The sequence below is a fragment of the Aotus nancymaae genome, unplaced genomic scaffold (assembly GCF_030222135.1).
Source record: "Aotus nancymaae isolate 86718 unplaced genomic scaffold, 86718_ANA_hifiasm-v0.15.2.pri h1tg000036l, whole genome shotgun sequence".
In the NCBI taxonomy this organism is placed as follows: Eukaryota; Metazoa; Chordata; class Mammalia; order Primates; family Aotidae; genus Aotus; species Aotus nancymaae.
The window spans coordinates 72,831,338-72,853,632 of NW_026988450.1; the positions used below are offsets into that span (position 1 = coordinate 72,831,338).

The following is a 22,295-nucleotide window of genomic DNA, read 5'->3' on the forward strand; positions in this document are numbered from 1 at the left end:
TGTTCTCACTCTTTCTTGCCTTCTGCCATGTAAGACGTGTCTTTTACCTGATTGTGAGGCCTCTCCAGCCATGTGGAACTATGAGTCCGTTAAGCCTCGTTTTCTTTATAAATTGCCTAGTCTCAGGTATGTCTTTATCAGCAGCATGAAAATGGACAAATATAGCTGTCACACAGATTAAGTGAAACAGAATGCAAGTTTTTTCATGGGACAAGGCCTAACAAAACTACTAAGAATAAATGTATGCTTTGGGCTATATTTTGAAGTATTAATTGATATTGTCTTTTTCCCAGCTATTCCTGTTCCCTTTGTTACCATGCATGTTCGTGGCCTGCTCCCTGCTTGTCACCCCAGGACAGATGTAACAGAAGAGAGTATAAACAGCCAGTATATCTTCCTGAATTTTTTTCCCAAAAGCCTAATCCCCAGGATCAGGAAGGAATCCCAGGGACAAACTAAAAGTTTTGACAAGAAGCCTGGGGACAAAATGAAGAAAGAAAAATTCTGCTTGGGGTGGGGATTTGAGATTTGGGATGGGGGAAATGAGGGATGAGAAAGGTCTATAGGTCCCGGCTGAACAGGGAAGCAGATCTCACATCCCAGCACAATCTCTGGGTTTATCTGGGTGGGCAGAAATACAGGAAGACTCCTTCGAAAGTTCCTTGACCCAAGTGCAGTGAGGAACGCTTAGAGGCCATGCAGATGTAGACAGTGGTAATCTCAGCTGGCTGACCACCCACCAACCTTCCACACCTTGGCATCATCATAATCTTTTTTTTTTTTTTTTTTGAGACGGAGTCTTGCTCTGTCACCCAGGCTGGAGTGCAATGGTGCGATCTTGGCTCACTGTAACCTCTGCCTCCCAGGTTCATGCAATTCTCCTGCCTCAGCCTCCCGAATAGCTGGGATTACAGGCACCTGCCATCACGCCCAGATAATTTTTGTATTTTTCGTAGAGATGGGGTTTCACTTTGGCCAGGCTGGTCTTGAACTCCTGACTTCAGGTGATCCACCTGCCTCGGCCTCCCGAAGTGCTGGAATTACAGGCATGAGCCACTGCACTAGGCCCATAATCTTTAAATCACAGCAAAATCTCAGGTATCAGGAGGGCTTGCACAATATGGCCCAGCCCTCAGTGGAGAGAAGTCCAGCAATGAGGTCAGGCCAGGTGCAGTGGCTCATGCCTGTAATCCCAGCAATTTTGGAGGCCAAGGCAGGAGGGGATTATTTGAACCCATGAATTCAAGACCAGTTTGAGCATTATAGTAAGATCCTGTCTCTACAAAAAAAATTATTGATTACATTTTTTATTTTTAATTAAAATTTTAAATTAAATTTAACTCAACATTTAAACCACCGGTGTGGTGGTGCAGGTACCTGTAGTCCCAGCTACTCAGGAGGCTGGGATGGGAGATGACTTGAGCCAAAGAGTTTGAGGCTGCAGTGAGCTATGATTATACCACTGCACTGCAGCCTGGACAATAGGGTGAGACCCTGTCTCTCTTAAACAAGGTGTAGGGGGTTGGGGGGTTGAGGTCAGTTTTCTAACAGCCAGGAGAAAGGCAACCTTGAGATAGAAATAAAGTTGAATTATAGAAAATAAGGCACAGCCACTGCTTGTTCCAAATGTAGGGGCTAAGTGTCTACTCACAATCAAGAGAACGCATGAGTGGCCTGTGCAGCACACATTCCTCACTGCACTGCTGGCTGGACTCCCTGAGCTGTTAAGGTTGGGGGAACAGTGCAAGCTCAGACCCTTCGTCCAGCACCCCCATGCCATTCCCAGAACAGCCAGGAGCAGATCCAGTTCAATGGGGCGTTGAATTTAAACATTTGTGGCCCTGTTTAAAAAAAAAAAAGAATACAAAATTACACATACAAAGTTAAAACAAAAGTGACCTCTGCTGCTGGCACCAGCCTTCAAGTGCCCACAGCCTGTCCCTGTGTGACAAACACACTTGCAGCTAGGCCCTCAGTGCCATCTGCCCCTAGATCGAGAGATATACCAAGGACTCTAACAGCTGTGGTAGTCACTGCAACCTCCACAGTGCTTGCTGCCAAGGGCCATCAGTTGCCCATGTTCCAGAGCCTGGAGCCAACAAGACATAGCACCTCCCAGCCCCCTGAGCAGGTGTGTGCCCCACACTTGGCCCTGCTGGAGGGAGAGCCACAGCGTACTCTAGCTTAGTCGCTATAATCACAAAAATGTGGTAACTGATTCACAATATAAAGCAAGTAAACTGCCTTCAAGAACATGTTGTGGGGCTGGGCAAGATGGCTCACACTTGTAATCACAGTACTTTGGGAGGCTGAGGTGGGTGGACCACTTGAGGTCAGGAGTTCAAGACCAGCCTGGCCAATATGGTGAAATGCTGTCTCTACTAAAAATATAAAAATTAGCCAGCCATGGTGGCACACACCTGTCACTTGAGCCCAGGAAGTGGAGGTAGCAGTGAGCCAAGATTGTGCCACTGCACTCAGCTTGGGCAACAGAGCAAGACTCCATCTCAAAAAAAAAGAATATGTTGTGGGGAGGAGGGGAGAAATTAGAGCTTTTGTATACAATGAAACATAAGTTGTTATCAAAGTAAAACAGGTGGTAATAACTTCAACAGATGAATGGCTAAAGAAAATATATACACAATGGAATACTATACTGCCTTGAAAAAGAAGGAGCTCTTGTCATTTGTGACTACATGGATGAACATGGGGACATTATTCTAAGTGAAATAAGTCAGACACAGAAAGTCAAATACTACATGATCTAACTTATATGTGGAATCGAAAATAAGTCGAAGTGATAGAAACAGAGTAGAAAGGTGGCGAGCAGAGGCTAGGGGGTAGGGAGGGGAGATGGGGAAAGGTGAGATATTAGTCAAAGGCTACAAAGTTTCAGTAGGACAGGAGGTATAACTTTTAGTGATCTATTGCACAGTATTAGTATTAACTGTGGTCACCATTGTTAATACTATATCACCATAGTTAATACTAATTACCAATACTAATACACAGCTGCCTCGGTGCAGGTGCCTGTTTCCATCTCGTGTTCGTTGTTTTCCACAGGCATCTGCCACCATGCCTGACTAATATTTGTATTTTTAGTAACCATGATCACCATAGGTAATACTAACATTGCATTTTACAAAATCTCTGAAAGAGCAGATTTTAAATGTTCTCTTAAAATAAGTAGGTGAGGTGCTGGATATATTAATTAGCTTGATTTAATCGTTCCACATTGTATACATATATCAAAACATCACACTGTACCCGTATATATATATACACAGCTATTATTTGTTAAATAAGAATAAAAATAAGTACAGAGCTGACAAATATGACAAAATATTAACGTTTTTGGCCAGGCATGCTGGCTTATGCTTCTAATCCCAGCACTTTGGGAGGCGGAGGCGGGTGGATCATTTGAGGTCGGTAGTTCAAGACCAGCCTGACCAACATGGTGAAACCCTCCACCAAAAATATAAAAAATTAGCCAGGTGTGGTGATGTGCCCTTGTAATTCCAGCTACTTGGTAGGCTGAGGCAGAAGAATCATTTGAACCTGGGAGGAGGAGGTTGCAGTGAGCAGAGATCGCACCATTGCAATCTAGCCTGGGTAACAGAATGAGACTCCGTCTCAAAAAAACAAAAAATAAAAAAACTCAATGTTTTTTCTTTTTCCAATCACTTCAGTCTAGTTCTCAGGAAGCTCAATGTTTTTAAAACTTGGAATGTAAATACATGGGTGTCTACTATATTATTTTCAGCATATTTGACATATTTTGTAATTAAAGTAAACTTAATGGTATCTTTAAAAATAAGCAAATAGGCTGGGCATGGTGGCTCACGCCCGTAATCGCAGTACTTTGGGAGGCCGAGGCAGGCGGATCACCTGAGGTTGGGAGTTTGAGACCAGCCTGATCAACATGGAGAAACCCTGTCTCTACTAAAAAATACAAAATCAGCTGGGCATGGTTGTGCATGGCTGTAATCCCAGCTACTTGGGAGGCTGAGACAGGATAATTGCTTGAACCCAGGAGGCAGAGGTTGCAGTGAGCCAAGATCAGCCATTGCACTCCAACCTGAGCAACAAGAGTGAAACTCCGTCTCAAAAGAAGAAGAAGAAGAAGAAGAAGAAGAAGAAGAAGAAGAAGAAGAAGAAGAAGAAGAAGAAGAAGAAGAAGAATAATTAAATAAATATTTCCAAAAGAGGACTAGTAACAGCCTACACCTCACAGAAACCTTAGAAAACTTAATTAATATGAAGCATTGGAATCAGAGCCGGGCACATGGTAAACACCTGCTGAACATTCATTGTTTTCCTCAGTGCCACTATTTTACATAATTTTAAAGCTTTCTTTCTCTCTCTCTCTCTTTTTCAAATCTCTCCTAGAAGTCAACCGAGACAGGACAGAAAGGCAAGAAAACCCTGGAAGGTCTTCTTGAAGAAAGTGATCCTAAATCTGAATCCAAATTTTCAGAAATAGTTATGTGTCTCCTGGGTGAAGGTTCAGGTAGCAAGAGTCTGCCCAACCCAGCAACCCCTCAACCCTATTTTTTCTTCTTCTTCTTTTTTTTTTTTTTTTGAGACAGGTGAGTCTTGCTCTCTGTCACCCAGGCTGGAGTGCAGTGGTGCGATTTTGGCTTACTGCAACCTCCACCTTCTTGATTCAGGCAATTATCGTGCCTCGGCCTCCCAAGTAGGTGGGACTACAGGCGTCTGCCACCATGCTTGGCTAATTTTTGTATTTTTAGTAGAGATGAGGTTTCATCATGTTGGCCAGGCTGGTCTCGAACTTCTGACATCAAGTGATCTGCCTTCCTTGGCCTCCCAAAGTGCTGGGATTACAGCACCCAGCCCTGCCTAGCTCCACCCAGCCCCTTTTAACCTCTCCTGTCTGACTCATGTATTTTCCCAGATGCTGTTCTTTGCTCCTCCTCTCCTCTCTGTCTTTCATGTAAACCCCGTCCAGAGGCTCTGTTGTTCCTGGGGCCTTTCACACACTTCTTAGAGAAAGGCCACTTATTGGCTAATGTTTGCCACTCTCCCTCATGTGTCCTTGATTACAGGGACCAAGAGGTAAAATCAAACAATTTTCCAGCCTTCCCAGTAGTCAGGGGTGGCCATGGGAACCCATTTTGCCCTTGAGAGGCAGGCAGAAGTCCATGGGGCAGATGCTTCTTATGTCTTCCTGCTCTGTCTTAATTGCTCTGGAAGCCCAGAAGTGAAGCAGCCATCTCAAAACCACAAAAAATAAAGGGTCCCCTAGAGGCTGAGAAGGAGCCTGGTGGACTGAGGATATCCCTTTGCAGCAGCACCAGCCCTGGACCCCTTTAATTAAAAGTAATGGCAAAAACCGTGATTACTTTTGCAACAACCCAGTAAAAAGGGGTCCAGGGCTGGTGTTGCTGCAAAGGGAAATGGTGTTGAGGTTTCCATTACTTGTTGCCAAACGCACTCACACACCTGACTATCCTGTCAGTAAGGGATATTTAATGGAGATGCATGGACAAAAGCCTGTGGCGCCCTTGAGGAACCCTGGACATCAGCTCCCTTGGAAGGCCAAGTACCGCACATTCTTTCCCACGCTCAGCTGCTCCGGTGCGGGTGCCTGTTTCCATCTAGTGTCCATATTTTAGAACTACACCACTGCTTTGCAACATGAACTGTTTTTCTTTCTTTCCTTCCATCATGCATTTGTTCATTTGTGAAAGGAAAATAAAATATCAGGACCTCAATTCAACCTGCCAAAAGGAAAGAAAAATAAGCCAAAAGCCAAGTCATGCGAGAAGCTGCCTTTTCCTTTGTTCCTAAGCAGATGCTACAGATAAACGGCCAGATACATCCAGCTGCTTGATGTCCACCTTAGCTTATCAAGTGCCGATTTACTGAGCATGAGGCAAATACATAACTGACTATTCCCCTACCTGCTCCTTGTCTCTGGCAACATGTGGATTCTGTGATGTGACTGGAGCTTCCCTCTTTCCCCTCCAGCCTGCTCTTCCCCTTTAGATACTGAAGCCCACAAAAATCGTCTCTGGAGAAAGGCACAGATCACAGACTGTTTCTGTGGTTTCTATGTTTCCTTCTTCTGGTATGTGTCTTACAATAGCTTCTAAACTTAACAAACTTCTAAATTGATTGAGACTTGTGTCAGACGTATTTTGGTTGACAAATTGGCATCCAATAGAAGGAACTCCGAGTGGAGGTGGTCCTGACTTTGACAAATCTCCCATTGGTGCTTGGTGCCAGCCTGAGTTACTTTTATTGCTCGAACTGTTAGCAAAAAGGGGTCTGGAACCAGAGCACAGAGCGAGTTCTTGGATCCCTCACAGGAAAGAATTCCAGGCCAGTCACAGAGAAGAGTGAAAAAAGCAGGTTTATTAAAGACTACTCTATTACAGAGTAGGGCATCCTCAGAAAGGAGTAAGAAGATACTAGGCACAGTGGCTCACACCTATAATCCCAGCACTTTGGAGGGTGAGGTGTGATGACTGCTTGAGCCCAGAAGTTCAAGATCAGCCTGGGAAACATAATGAGATTCCGTCTCTAATAAAAATAAAAAAAATTAGCCCTGCGTGGTAGCATACCTGTAGTCCCAGCTGCTAGAGAGACTAGGCAGTAGGATCTCATGAGTCTGGGACATCAAAGCTGCAGTGAGCCATTATTGTGCCACTGCACTCCTGCCTGGGTGATAGATAAGGCCTTGTCTCAAAAGAAAAAGAAAAAAGAAAAGCAAGAGTACGACCCTGAATACAAATAAAATGCTTACATAAAAAGGAAGCTGGCCAGGCGTATGGCTCACACCCATAATCCCAGCACTTTGGCAGGCCGAGGCGGGTGGATCACTTGAGGTCAGGAGTTCAAGACCAGCCTGGCCAACATGGTGAAACCCTGTCTCCGCCAAAAATATAAAAAATTAGCCAGGTGTGGTGGTATGCCCCTGTAATTCCAGCTACTTGGGAGGCTGAGGCAGGAGAATCATTTGAACCTGGGAGGAGGAGGTTGCAGTGAGCAGAGATTGTGCCCTTGCACTCCAACCTGGGTAACAGAGTGAGACTTCATCTCAAAAGCAAAACAACAAAAAAAAGAGCTAAAATAACGAACTTGTGCTTTATTATAAAGGCTTGTGATCAGCTTGTGACAAGCTAGCAATATGTTATCCTCTTGTGTAACTGTTTAGTTGAGCAGGAATTTATGAATATACTATTATCTATTCGTATAAGAAACCTATTATCTATTAGTATAAGAGAAACCTATTCTTGGCTGGGCATGGTGGCTCATGTCTGTAATCCCAGCACTTTTGGAGGCCAAAGTGGGTGGATCACTTGAGGTCAGGACAGCATGGTGAAACCCCATCTCTACTAAAAATACAAAAAAATTAGCTGAATATGGTGGTGCATGCCTGTAGTCCCAGCTACCTGGGAGGCTGAGGCAGGAGAATAGTTTGAACCTGGGAGGTGGAGGTTGCAGTAAGTCAAGATCATGTCACTGCACTCCAGCCTGGGCGACAGAGCAAGACTCTGTCTTGAGATATCAGAACATCAAAACATTTTGTTAAGTTCTGGGTCTTGTTTACTTAGTAAGTATCATTAACTTATTCTCTCAACCATAAAGGTCTTCTGAAGGAGATCGCTTAACTTCCTGGGAATGGAATCCAGCAGGTTTTACTTCATTCGGCCTTTTTCAAGATGGAGTCACTCTGGTTTGAATCCCTCTGATATATTTTTCTCTTCCCTTTTATAAAGGGACCCTCAATTCTAAGGGGTGCAGAGGGACAGAGGTCTATCTTCAGAAACATCTTCAAGCTGAACAGGGGTAATGATATTCCTCCCTAACCACTGGGATCCCTTGTATTTAGACTGGAGAGGAGTTCACTCAGCAAGTGTTGGCATGGAGGGGACCAGTCATTATTGTGGCTTTCAACAAAAGGTGAAATCTGGAAAATTAGTAAGTGTTCAATATAAAGAAGCTATTTAATAGGTTTACCTTGTTTTCTTTCCTTTTCTCTTTTTTTCTTTTTAAGATGGCATTTTGCTCTTATTGCCCAGGCTGCAGTGCAATGGTGCAATCTCGGCTTACTGCAACCTCCGCCTCCCAGGTTCAAGTGATTCTCCTGCCTCAGCCTCCCAAGTAGATGGGACTACAGGTGTGTACCACCATGCCCAGGTAATTTTTGTATTTTTAGTAGAGACAGAGTTTCACCATGTTGGCCAGGCTGGTCTGGAACTCCTGACCAGAAGTGATCCACCTACCTCAGCCTCCCAAAGTGCCGGGATTACAGGTGTGAGCCACTGCACCTGGCTCTAGTGGCCCATCTTTTAAATCTGGCCTGCTGAATTAAATTTGCTCCATAGTTTGCATATGCAAATGATCTAGGGTGCCTGTGGATCCATGTAGATAGCTAGCCAGGTTTAAGGTCTTCTGCTGCACTTTAAGAGTTATGTCAAGAGTACCTAGCAATAAAGCCTGATAGTTTAATAACTATTCTCTACTCATCTATTGGTGCCCTTTAGCTTCTAGAGCCTCTGTTACTTGGTATGGGGTTAAAACCTCCAGATGTTGTCCCAAAGTTAATTTATTGTCTTCATCTACCAGAAGAGCAGTTGTTACAACTGCCCTGAGACATCTGGGTTGTCTTGAAGCCACATGGTTAATTGGTTAGAAAAATATGTCATGAGGCCAGGAGTGGTGGCTCATGCCTGTAATCCCAGCACTTCGGGAGGTTGAGTCAGGCGGATCACGAGGTCAGGAGTTTGAGACCAGCCTGACCTACATGGTGAAACGCCATCTCTACTAAAAATACAAATATTAGTCAGGCGTGGTGGTGGGCACCTGTGATCCCAACTATTCAGGAGGCTGAGGCAGGAGAATTGCTTGAACCCAGGAGGCAGAGGTTGCAGTGAGCCGAGATTTCACCACTGCACTCCAGCCTGGGTGACAGAGCAAGACTCTGTCTCGAAAAAAAAAAAAAGAGAAAAGAAAAGTATGCCATGGGTCAAGGGATGTATCCCTGTTTCTGGACAAGAACACTTAGGGCCATTCCTTGTTATTCAGCCACATAAAGAAGAATAAGTGAAGGCTGTCCCTAAACCCACAGGGAAGAACTGTCCAAGTAACCACAGAAACCAAATGATTATTAGGGTCAGTCATTCAAAAGTAAAGCCCACAATAGAGGACTCAGCAAAAGAAATGTCTCACAAGGGAAGGGAAATGAAAAAGGTTTAGAAAGGAATGTCTAAGGCAAGCAGGACAAGATTTACATGGCCTTGCCATTTGTAAACATAAAGTAAAAGTCATTCCATTAGCAAGGAGATGAAAAAGAACCGCTGAAAAGCAATCTCTGTTTTTCCATCCAGGAGCAGTTCACCTATGGAGGACTGGTATAATTGCTGCCAGGCTTAATCTGTCACAGTGGACCTTTTCATTTAAAATTCGTAAATACAAAATTCCAAGTAAGGTTTTTTGTTTTTTTTTTTGTTTGTTTTTTTTTAGAAGGAGTCTCGCTCTGTCACCCAGACTGGAGTGCAGTGGTGTGATCTCAGCTCACTGCAACCTCTGCTTCTTGGATTCAAGCGATTCTCCTGCTTCAGCCTCCCAAGCGGCTGGGACTACAGGCGCGCGCCGCCATGCCCGGCTAATTTTTGTAATTGTAGTAGCGACAGGGTTTCACCATGCTGGCCAGGCTGGTCTCGAACTCCTGAACTTGTGATCCACCCGCCCGCCTCGGCCTCCCAAAGTTCTAGGATTACAGGCATGAGCCACTGCGCCCAGCCTCAAGTAATCTTTTCAAAGAAGGAGAGACAATAAACAATGCATTGAAGTTGACTAGATATAGGGAAAGTAAATATTGCAGAGCCATTTGTCCCCAATGTCTTTTAGCAACATGCCAGAACAGACAGGCAAATGGCCCATAATTCAAAGGCAAACAAGGAAAAGGAAAGTTAAAAACCTCAGGACTGGTCCAACAAGGTCTCTCTCATAAAGCAGCAGTGAAGCATAGAAAGCAAGCAGGAAATTGGCAAGTGGCAGCTTTTGGAATGCTCTTACAGAGAGCACAAGAAGGACAAATCCACAGTTAAAAATGGTTAACATCACCTCATGCTAAACTCATTTTCAGCTGTGAGGGGCCTTTAACCCTCCCAAGTAGGTCTCAAACCCAATTTCTTAGATAAGTGTCCTTGTCCTTCATTGGTATAAAAATGTATTACCCCCCTTAGGCAAAGTCAGTCAGTTGATCCTGTGCAGTCTATTTCTTTAAGACTGAAGGTCTCACCTCAGTAATGTCCTTGGGAGTTGACACAGGAAATGTTAATTAAAATGAATTTTGTTCCAGACCTGAAAAGCAGGTTCTTGAATCTCAGGCAGGAACAAATTCAGGGCCAGTCACAGAGCACAGTGAAAGAAGCAAGTTTATTGAAGACTACTCTATTACAGAGTAGAGAGTGTTCTCAGAAAGCAAGAGGAGGACCCCACACCAAAAATTATATAGCTAGCTAAGAATAATGGTCTCATGTGCTTTAGTACAACAGCTTGTGATCCATTTGTGACAGATTATTAGTACTGTTATTCTCTGTGTAACTACTGATTTTGGCAAAAATTTATGAATATATTATTATATTTAAAGAGTAACCTATTCTTAAACTACAATGCTTTCTGTTCTCAAGATATCAGGACATCACGACATTTCCTTAAGTTCTAGGTCTTGTTTAGTGAGTAAGAATCATTAACCTGTTCCTTCAACCAGAAGGTCTTGTTACGGGTAGAGAGTGTCCAGGTTCGTGGTGTCTTGAACAAAGAATCGGACAAAATGCACAAAGCAAGGAAATAATGAAGCAACAAAAACAGATTTATTGAAAACGAAAATACACTCCACAGGATGGAAGCCGTCCCTGCATAGGATTCAAGGGCCCATTTATAGACTCTTCTGGGGTCCAAATACTAGAGGTTTCCCATTGGTCACTTGCTGTTCACCCCATGCAAATGAAGTAGTGGCCTGCAATCAGAGGCCAAAGAGAAGTTACAAAGTTGCACTCCTATGCAAATGTCTGATTGCAGGTCATTACTTCATTTGCATGGAGTGAACATTAAGTGGCCAATGGGAAACCTCTAGTGGGCATTTGGATTGATTGGTGGCTTTCTGCAACCAGTCAAAGGTACTTTGGATTTACTATCTGCCCTGCAGAAAAGCAAGGGAAGTAGCCTCTGGTCCTTTTGTTACTTAGGCATGGAAAGTTGGGTTTTTCCTTTTGATTTAGTTCTAGGAATCAGTGTGAATTAGCCTTAGGTTCCTTGACTCCAGACCCTATTCTCCTGCTTATGATGGAGAGTACTTAACTTTCTGGGAATGTAACCCAGCAGGTTTTGCTTTATTCAGCCTTTATTCAAGGTGGAGTCACTCTGGTTTGGACTCCACTGACAGTGGGAGTGAAGTAGAAGTGATAGGATTTCTTTACAGTTCTTATATTCAACTATTTGATTTAGTCAGTAGGGAATTCCCTTTTGTCTTCTTTAGGTATTTCAAAGCATTTCTAATTTTCTTTTGTTTTTGTGATGAAGTCTTGCTCTGTCGCCCAGGCTGGAGTGCAGTGGCACAATCTCTGCTCACTGCAACCTCTGCCTCCCAGGTTCAAGCAATTCTCCCACCTCAGTCTCCCAGGTAGATGGAACTACAGGTGCGTGCCATCACGCCCAGCTAATTTTTGTATTTTTAGTAGAGATGGGGTTTCGCCATGTTGGCCAGGATGTTCTCATCTCTTGACCTGGCCCACCTTGGCCTCCCAAAGTGCTGAGATTACAGGTATGAACCACCTAGTGCCACCAAGGTATTTTAAAGCATTTCAACAGGTATTTAGTATTTGTGAGCTAACCAACGTGTTACTTTGTATCTTTTTAAGTATCTACTCTTTACTAGTTATTGTCTAAGCCACTGTAATGTCTCTACTTACTATAGCAATCTTCTGAAGATTAGATTCCATTTTATAAGTAAAGATTCCAATTTTGAGCCATGATATGATTTATTGGAGCTCAGATCCTTCTGACTCAAATAGTTGTTTCTTGGACCATAGGACAGTGGAATGGTGATGACTATATCTGCATGAAAAGGGAATGAGGAAGCTATATCTGACTCTTCACTTTCAGCAAATAAGGTGCTGCTGATGGTAACCTGAGAGCAGCACCTGCCCAAAAAGGAAAGGTTTCTCCAAATTCAGATCATTATTTTGTTACAGAAAAGGGATCCTGATCCAGACCCCAACAGAGGAATCTTGGATCTCATGGAAGAAAGAATTCAGAGCAAGTCCGCAGTGCAAAGTGAAATCAAGTTTATTAAGAAAGTAAAGGAATAAAAGAATGTCTACTCCATAGACAGAGCAGCTCCCAGGGCTGCAGGTTGCCTATTTTTATGGTTATTTCTCGATTATATGCAAAATGAGGAGTGACTTATTCATGCCTCCCCTTTTTAGACCATATAGGGTAACTTCCTGATGTTGCCATGGCATTTGTAAACTGTCGTGGCGCCAGTGGGAATGTAGCAGTGAGGACAACCAGAGGTCACTCTTGTGGCCATTTTGGTTTTGGTGGGTTTTGGCACTCTCTTTAAATGTAACCTGTTTTATCAGCAAGGTCTTTATGACCTGTATTTTGTGTTGGCCTCCTGTCTTATCCCGTGACTTAGACTGCCTTACCGTCTGGGAATGCAGCCCAGTAGGCTTCAGCCTTATTTTACCCAGCTCCTATTTAAGATGGAGTTGCTCTGGTTCACAGAGCTCTGACAATTTCATGTTCATTTCTCTCTTTGGATTCATGAGCAGCGCTGAAGAGAAGAGTGCATAAGGTTTCTGGAGAATACCAATTTGAAGTCTTTTAGTCCATAAAGTTCCCTGCTACAAATTTCCTCCTAGGCTGAATAAAGTAATGGTTGACCACAAAAAAGATGGCGACTACAGCTTCTCCGCGACAGCAAGACGCCATTCTCCAACAATCCCATCAATACATCTAGTTCCGACCTGTTGCGCGTCATTTCCGGTACCGGCGCGGCGTTGTCCACGCCGCAGTCTTCCTTATCGCGACTGGGAATTTAGCCTGGTGAGGCGACTCTGAGGAGAGGGAGTGTTGCTGAGGTGATGGGAGAGAATGTGGCCGTTAGCAACATGGAGAGAGAAAGTGGAAAGTCTGTGGGTGTTGTTGCAGTCGTGACTGAGCCTCGGTTTACCCAGCGATGCAGGGAATATCTCGAGAAGCAGAAACTCTTTGATCGACAGCACCGTGTGGAAAAGATGCCGGATGGCTCGGTGGCGCTACCAGTACTGGGAGAGACGTTTCCAGAGCAGCACCTGCAGGAGCTGAGGAATCGTGTTGCCCCAGGCAGTGCCTGTATGCTGACGCAGCTCCCGGATCCTGTTCCTTCAAAGAGGGCCCAGGGTTGTTCACCTGCCCAAAAATTGTGTCTTGAGGTGAGTCGCTGGGTAGAGGGCCGGGGAGTCAAGTGGTCAGCCGAGTTGGAGGCTGATTTGCCCCGATCATGGCAACGGCATGGTAATCTCTTGTTGCTGAGTGAAGACTGTTTCCAAGCCAAGCAGTGGAAAAATCTGGGACCGGAACTCTGGGAGACCATTGCCTCAGCACTTGGCGTCCAACGTTTGGCAAAACAAGGGCGGGTATCACCGGATGGCACTCGTACTCCAGCAGTGACACTGCTGCTGGGTGACCATGGTTGGGTAGAGCATGTGGATAATGGTATCCACTATAAGTTTGACGTGACCCAGTGTATGTTCTCCTTCGGAAACATCACTGAGAAGCTTCGAATGGCATCATTGTCCTGTGCTGGAGAAGTGCTGGTGGATCTCTATGCAGGGATTGGTTATTTTACATTGCCCTTCCTAGTTCATGCTGATGCTGCTTTTGTCCATGCTTGTGAGTGGAATCCCCATGCTGTAGTTGCTCTGAGAAATAACCTTGAGATCAATGGAGTAGCAGATCGGTGCCAAATACACTTTGGAGATAATAGAAAACTGAAGCTCTCAAATATTGCAGATAGGGTGATCCTGGGGCTGCTTCCCAGCTCTGAAGAAGGCTGGCCCATTGCCTGCCAAGTGCTACGGCAGGATGCTGGGGGCATTTTGCATATCCACCAAAACGTGGAATCTTTCCCAGGGAAAAATCTTCAGCCCCTTGGGGTCAGCAAAATAGAGAAAGAGCATTGGCCTTATCCTCAGCAAACTGTCACCAACCAGTGGAAAAATGGAGCTACAAGGGATTCTAGGAGAAAAATGCTGTCACCAGCCACCAAACTAGAGTGGCAAATGTGGGCAGAATCTGCAGAAACTCGAATCGCCACCCTTCTTCATCAGGTGCATGGGAAACCATGGAAGACACAAATTCTGCACATCCAACCAGTGAAATCCTACGCACCCCATGTGGATCACATAGTCCTGGATCTGAAATGCTGCCCCTGTCCTTCAGTTGGCTAGAGGAGGTGGATCCTGGGACACAAGGGGTCCATATGCGAGTGGCCCTTAATGTATCAGTTCAGTCCAGGTTGTCATCCCTTTTGTCCCCTGGTGATTGGTTTTAAACATTTTGTAGCCCCGAAAGCAGGCTCTAGATCAATTTAAATGATTTTATTTGTCTTCCATTGATAACATAGAAAATGAAATACCTATTTGGGAGAAGCAGCATGGCCCATTGAAATGAGGCTTATCTGTGCAATTATAAATTCCAAATTCTGACCTCAGTTCTGGCATTGAGGTTTCAGTATGTTTTGGCCTTGGATTTCATTATTTGCAAAATGAGAGTTTCTTTGAACTCTCTCAAGTGGCTATTTATTAAGCAGCTATACCCAGGACATTGGTTATTTTAGAATGAAAGACACAGTGCTTTTTCCAAATTTCTCTGGCTAAAGTATAGAAAATTGACTGGAGGAGGGCCAAGATGGAAGCAGGGAGACCAGTGAGGAGGCTTCTGTGGTTGTCCAGGTCTGAGGTGATGGTAACTTGGATTAGGGTGGTGGTAATGGGAGATAGATGGATATAAGAAATAAAATTGACAGGACCAAGCAATGGAATCAGAATTAAGTCATCAACATTATGCTGCTTTGTTATTATGACTGACTAACTTAGGGAGAGAAGGGAACAAAAATTATTTTAGTGTATTTACATTTCCCTGCTGTGGCATTCCTAAACGATTTTGGGGGGATGTCTTATAAATTTGGTTTGTTGTAGAAATATGGTTAAGAATCACCAGTCTTTTTTTCAAAGCTCATCTGCTGAAAACGAATCACTGTTCTAAATCATAGGAATCTAGATTTCTAGCCTCAAGCTTGCGCATTAGCTGCCAATTGCTATTTGTTTAAAGTTCCTATTAAAACCTTAGATTTTTATAGGCCTCAAACTCTCTCTTCATCTTCCTTCCCTGGCTGAAAACACCAGGGACAACCTAAGAAGCAATAGGGAATGTGAGATATTCTTCAGAGCATTTCAAGCCTCACCTTATTTTATGGCTGCCATAAAAGATGGTTTGCCATTGGAATGACAAATTTGTGTGCGTGTGTGTGTGTGTGTGTGTGTGTGACAGAATCTTGCTCTGTCATCCAGGCTGGAGTGCAGTAGCACCATTTTGGCTCACTGCAGCCTCCGCCTCCCAGGCTCAAGTGATTCTTGAGCCTCAGCCTCCCAAGTAGCTGGGATTACAGGTGTGCACCACCATGCCAGGTAATTTTTATATTTTTAGCAGAGATGGGGTTTCACTATGTTGGTCAGGCTGGTCTCGAACTCCTGACCTCAAGTGATCCCTCCACCTCTGGGATCACAGGTGTGAGCCACTACTCATGGCCCGGGGTGACTAATTGTTGATTATCACTCAGAGCTTTGTTTTGGTACATTTTAAGCTATCTGGGCTGGTTTGCTAGATGAAGGAAATACAGAAAAGTGTGGCTTTATCAGGATTATGATTGTATTTGACATTTGGCTGGCTGGATTTAGCCATGGCTATCGCCCTTCTCTTGCAACAGTGGCAGTAAGGACAGGTTGGTGCTGTTTGTGTTATCCAACAAATATTAAGTGCCTACTATATACAAAAGCCACAGAAACATAAAGATCCATTAGAGAGAGTTCCTGTCTCTGAGGAACCCACAACCTAGCGGCAGAAAAAACACAAATACTGAAAGACTTGGAGTTCAGTAAGGTAAATGCCATATGAGTGATAGCATGTTGTAGGAATACAAAGGTGGGAAAGAAGAGTTCTCAGAACTGGATAGAGAAGTCTTCAGAGAGGCAGTGTTTGAATTGGCTCATGAAAACTGGGAAAGACTTTGATGGATAGTTTGGGGATAGAAAAAGGCACTAGTAGAAGAGAATAACAGGTGCAAAAGTTAGAATCTTCAGAAAATCGTATGTTGTTGTTAGATAAGTTTGGAACAGAGGAAGCAGTGAGAGATGTGTTGAAGATGGGGGTTGTCATAAGGATTAAAAAGCACTGTGTCTTGTACACAGTAATCCCCTAGGGAGATGTTAGCCAGCATGTGATCCCACCACAAAGAAAAAAAACAGCCTGCTTATTTCCATTTCCATCTCACAGAGTGGCCTCCCTGTGTTACCTTAATCATCTCCTCTTTTACATAGTGGGTTTTTCCTCACTTGTGTGCCCACAGCTTGCTCTCCTCAAACTAATGCTAAAGATACCAACCTGGAGGTTGAGCCAATATGGGAAAGGAGGAGTCCCAATAACCATATGCAGGAGTCTATATATATATATGTATATATATACTATACATAGATATACACACACACACATAGACATATATGTCAGTATCGGCCCTGTGTGTACAGTGATGAAACATTGACATGGCTCTGCCTTCATAGAATTTGTTTTTATTTTTATTTTTTGGAGGTGGAGTCTCACTCTGTCACCCAGGCTGGAGTGCAGTGGAGTCATCTCAGCTCACTGCAACCTCCACTTCCCAGGTTCAAGCGATTCTCCTGCCTCAGCCTCCCGAGTAGCTGGGATTACAGGCATCTGCCACCATGCCTCGCTAATTTTTGTATTTTTGGTAGAGACACGGTTTTACCATGTTGGCCAGGCTGGTCTTAAACTCTTGACATCCAGTGATCCACCTGCGCCGGCCTCCCAAATGCCTTCATAGAATTTAAATTCCACTCATTCAACTCCTGACTCCTCTACTTTCTGTGTGACCTCAGGCAAGTCATGAATCTCTTAAGATTTAGTTTCCTCATCTGTACATTAGGGTTAACAATTGTACATATCCTATAGGGTAGTTCTTGGGTTTAAACGAATTAATATATGTTAAGCTGTCATCATCATGAATCACCGAGTAGTGAATACTTTTGTAAAATAAAAAGTGTCAGACAGGTCCCAATCAGTTTATTTTGCCAAGGTTGAGGACACACATGGGAAAAAGGAGACAAGTCACAGTAGGACCTGTAGCCCACACTTTTTCCAAAGAGGATTTTGAGGGCTTCAGTATTTAAAGGGGAAAGTGAGGGTAGGAAGGGTAGGGGTAGAAGGAAAAAAAGCAGAAAGTTGTGTAGGTAGTAAGTGGTCACATTCTTGTGAGGCTTTCATTAGTACTCACTGAATCCACATGTTTGTTACATGTGAAATGGGGTAGAGGAACAGTCAATTATGCATTTGTCTGGACTCAGTAAATCTGCATATGTCTGGGGTGGGCAGAGGGATGATTTCTAGTCTGTGCTGTATCTGTGAAGATAAGCTGTTAATTTATATTGTCAAGATGAGGGAGGCCAACTGAGGAGCTATGTAATCTTCTATCTTGAGGCTGTGTTTACGAACAAAAGGAAAGGCAGTCTTTTTGCATGACTGAGTTTCCAAGCTTCACTTTTCCCTATGGCATAATAAGTTTGGGGTCTGACATTTTATTTTCCTTTCATACTTCATTCTATCAGTCAGTCATTGTATATGATGAGCCACCCCCACCCCTCCTACCCTCACTTTCCCCTTTAAATACTGAAGCCCTCAAAATCCTCTTTGGAAAAAGTGTGGGCTACAGATCCTTTTTCCCATGTGTGTCTTCAACCTTGGCAAAATAAACCTCTAAACTGACTGGGACCTGTGAGGGAATGCTGTAAGTCTGGCCTACTTGAGGCAGAATGTCATTATTTTGAAAAGTCATTCGCTGATTAATTAGGACATACTGTTTCCTCTCTCCATTAAGCACTGTGCTTGGAGCCAGTGACATAGAGAAGAATAAAACTGAGTCCTGGCTGCAATGGGATCACTATCTGGTGACATGGATCCAGAGAAAACAATGTCAATGCTGTTTACTAAATGCTTAGATAGAAATAAACAAGGGTTTTTATGGACACACATAGGAGAGGCAGCCACCCTCATTTGAGGATCAAGGTTGAGAACTGGACAGGGTGACTGGGAAGGTGGGAGCAGGGATGCCTAAGCAAAGGAGTGTTAAAGAATGAGCAGGAGTTAATGTGTGAATGGAAGAAAATAAGCCTCCCTTAAGCTTTTTCTCTACTTAAGCATGTTCATTTACCTTACAGTTTTCTTTGAGGACTTCTGGACTGCCCTGATTGGGAAGAGGCATCTTATGGAACCAAGGAAAAAAGACTGAAGGGGTCAGGAGGCCCGTGGGGTTCTTATCATCTCAGTCCAGCAATTTGTATAAGCTCCCACGAAATTTCTAAAGGCTTCCCACGCAAGCTTCACTATTAGTTGCCAGTGCGTGCAGCCATTTGATAGAGATACGGTGATCTTTTAAAAAATAGTAATTTTTAAAAACTCCCTCAAACTTGAGCTACTTTAACTTTGTGATTCAAAAAAATTATATGAGTGCACTAATATATGAATACAATATGTGCCTTTGAAATATACAAACAGGCCGGGTGTGGTGGCTCATGCCTGTAATCCCAGCAGTTTAGGAGGCTGTGGTGGGTGGATCACCTGAGGTCGGAAGTTCAAGACCAGCCTGGCCAATATGGCAAAACCCTATCTCTACTAAAAATACAAAAATTAGCCAGGTGTGGTGGTGGGGTCCTGTAATCCCAGCTACTCGTCAGGCTGAGGCAGGAGAATCGCTTGAACCCAGGAGGCGGAGGTTGCAGTGAGCCGAGATCACGCCACTGTACTTCAGCCTGGGTGACAGAGCAAGACTCGGTCTCAAAAACAAAAAACAAACAAAACCATACATTAACAGAAAATAAAAATGGTAAGAAACAAATAGGATTTAAATTTCATTTTTTTCCTACCCGGGGCACACGTGACAAAATCCAATATATGTTGTTCTGAACAGCCTCAGGGTACAGCAACTTTATATTGCAGAAGCTGTAAAACTAGTCATTTTCAAACTAAACGATTATTTAAAATGATGACAACTATTTAAACATGTTTAAAATAAATATCCAACCCGGTTCACTTGAGAAACAGTTTGGCAGTTTCTCAAAATGTTGAACATAGAGTTATCATATGACCCAGCAGTGGATTAACCAAAGAAATAAGACATATGTGATAGAGGTATATATACCAAAGAAAATGCAAACATATGTCCACACAAAGGCTTGTACATGAATATTTATAGCAGCATTATTCATAATAACCAAAGTGTGGAAACAACCCAAAAGTCCATCAACTGATGAAATGGGTAAACAAAATGTCATATCTATCCAATGGAATCTGTAAAAAAGAATGCAGTACTGATACATGGTTTCTAGATGAACCTTGAAAACATTATGCTGAGTGAAAGAATCCCATCACAAAAGGCCATTCATTGTGTGGTCTCATTTATATGAAATGACCAGAATAGGCAAATCTATAGAAACAGTAAGTTCCCAGGAGCCGTAGGGAGTGGAGAATGGAGAATGACTGCTAATAGGTACTGGGTTTCTTTTGTGGGAAGATGAAAATATTCTGAAAATAGATGGTGGTGATGATTGCACAACTCTGTAATATGTGAACTAGCCATTTAGTTGTATATTTTAAACGGGTGAATTTCCCTACTTGCTTCAGCAAAATATACACTAAAAGGGTAAATTTTGTAGTATGTGAATTATATCTCAGTAAAGCTGTTTAAAAAACAACAAGGAAAGAACTTGGAAATGCCTCCTACAGGAAGGAACACCAGAGCTGCATTTTATTATATTTTGGGTCTTGCTTTGTTGCCCAGGCTGGAACGCAGTGGTGCAATCAAAGCTCACTGCAGGCTGGGTGCAGTGGCTAATACCTGTAACTCCAGCTCACACCTGTAAACTTTGGGAGGCCATGGCAGGCGGATCACCTGAGGTTGGGAGTTCTAGACCAGCCTGGCCACCATGATGAAACCCCGTCTCTACTAAAAATACAAAAATTAGCTGGGCTCGGTGGTGGGTGCCTGTAGTCCCAGCTAATCAGGAGGCTGAGGCAGGAGAATCACTTGAACCTGGGAGGCAGAGGTTGCAGTGAGCCAAGATAGCGCCACTGCACTCCAGCCTGGGTGACAGAGTGAGACTGCCTCAAAAAAAAAAAAAAAAAAAAAAATTAGCCAGGTGTGGTGGCGGACACCTGTAATCTCAGCTACTCAGAAAGCTGAGGCAGGAGAATCGCTTGAACCCAGGAGGCAGAGGTTGCAGCGAGCAGAGATCTCACCACTGCACTGTAGCCTAGGTGACAGAGTGAGACTCTGTCTCAAACAAACAAAAAAAGAGGCTCACTTGCAGCTTTGACCTTCTGGGTTCAAATGATCCTCCTGCCCCAGTAGTAGCCTCCCCAACCTCCACCCTCCCAGGATCAAGCAATTGTCCTGCCTCAGTCTCCCGAGTAGGTGGAATTACAAGTGTGCACCACCATGCCCAGCTAATTTTTGTGTTTTTTGTGGAGATGGGGTTTCACCATGTTGGCCAGGCTGGTCTTGAACTCCTGACCTCAAGTGATCCACCCACCTCAGCCTCCCAAAGTGCTGGGAATACAGGTGTGAGCCAATGTGCCCAGCCATAATTTTTGTAATTTTTTAATTACAAAATTACAGGTCTCACTATGTTGCCCAGACTGGTCTCAAACTCTAGGGCTCAAGTGATCCTCTAACCTCAGCCTCCTAAAGTGCTGAGATCACAGGCATGAGCTATGGTGCCTGTCCTAGAAGTGAATTTTAAATTTGAATAGGATCAACCAGGTAAAGGTAGAAGAAGTGAAAGCCCCTTAACCTCTTCTTTCATTTTTTCTCCAAGATAAGCTATTTGTCTCAATGAAACTTTCTCTTGAATATTACAGTTACTTGTGCATTTCCCGTAGGCCCTTCTCCAGATTCTCCAAGTTGTTCCCAATAACTTTTTCACTGGGGGCCAGAATTGACTCACAGTATCCATCCCAATTCTCCTTTCTCTTAAAAAAGAGAAGCTGGAAAACTAAAGTACTAAATTTCCCAGCCTCTCTTGCACGGATAGTGGCTGCGTGCATCAGTTCTGGGAAGGAGCTGCAGACAGAAGTCCTCAGGGAGGGCTTTGGGTCTCTGACCCTTGAGATGTAGCAGCCATCTCTCCAAGCATGCTAAGACCGGCAGAGCAGCACTGTAGGACTCTGATTTCTTAAGGGGATCCTTGATCAGCTACACAGCCCTGAAATATCTCTGAACTTGTCATGTGAAAAATAATAATAACCTGCAACTCCACCCCCAAACCTATTTAAGTCACTGTGGGAATTTCTTTTTAACTTACAGGCAAGAAATATTTCTACCTGATATTCTGAGTACTGGATTAACCAAATAAATGAAACATATATAATAGAGGTGAGTAAATAAAAACTGAGCAGGAATGCTCACAGAGCTCACGCCACCCAAAACAGTGCATTTTGAAATAAATTCTTTTTTTCAGATGTTTCAACTGTTAATGCTTCCATCTAGTGGAAATGCTGTGGAAATAAAAACTTTATTCAGCCTTGAAATTACTTTATCCATGACTCAAAGGACTGCCTTTGTTCTTTTTGTTTGTTTGTTTATCAAAATGATAGATACTCAGTAATGGGATTCGTTCCCTGAACAGGACTCTAACTCAGGCTGTAGCCATAAAAGTGCAGAATCTTACTACTAGACCACAAGCTGGAGTGTTTTGTTTTCTATCTCTTTTCCCTTCTGTCTCTTCTCACCCTTTCGTAAGTGTTTTTGGGCCCCAATATTGTACCAGAGACTGTGGCAACCACTGGGAATAAAATAGCAAACAAAACAAGACTCATTCTCAGGCTCCATGGACCTTGTACTCTAATGAGAGGGATAGGCATTTAGCCAGTAATCACACACCATATACAAGATTTCATATAACAACTCGCATTCTAGTAAATGCTGGGAG

General features: G+C 43.6%; 1 protein-coding gene across 1 annotated transcript; it reads left to right on the forward strand.

Moving 5' to 3' along the window:
• The first annotated feature begins 13,016 nt into the window (after positions 1–13,016).
• TRMT12 (tRNA methyltransferase 12 homolog) lies at positions 13,017–21,902 on the forward strand. Its single transcript, XM_064384569.1, has one exon. The coding sequence runs from the start codon at positions 13,122–13,124 to the stop codon at positions 14,466–14,468; it is 1,347 nt and encodes a 448-aa protein (XP_064240639.1). The 5' UTR covers positions 13,017–13,121; the 3' UTR covers positions 14,469–21,902.
• The last annotated feature ends 393 nt before the right edge of the window (positions 21,903–22,295 follow it).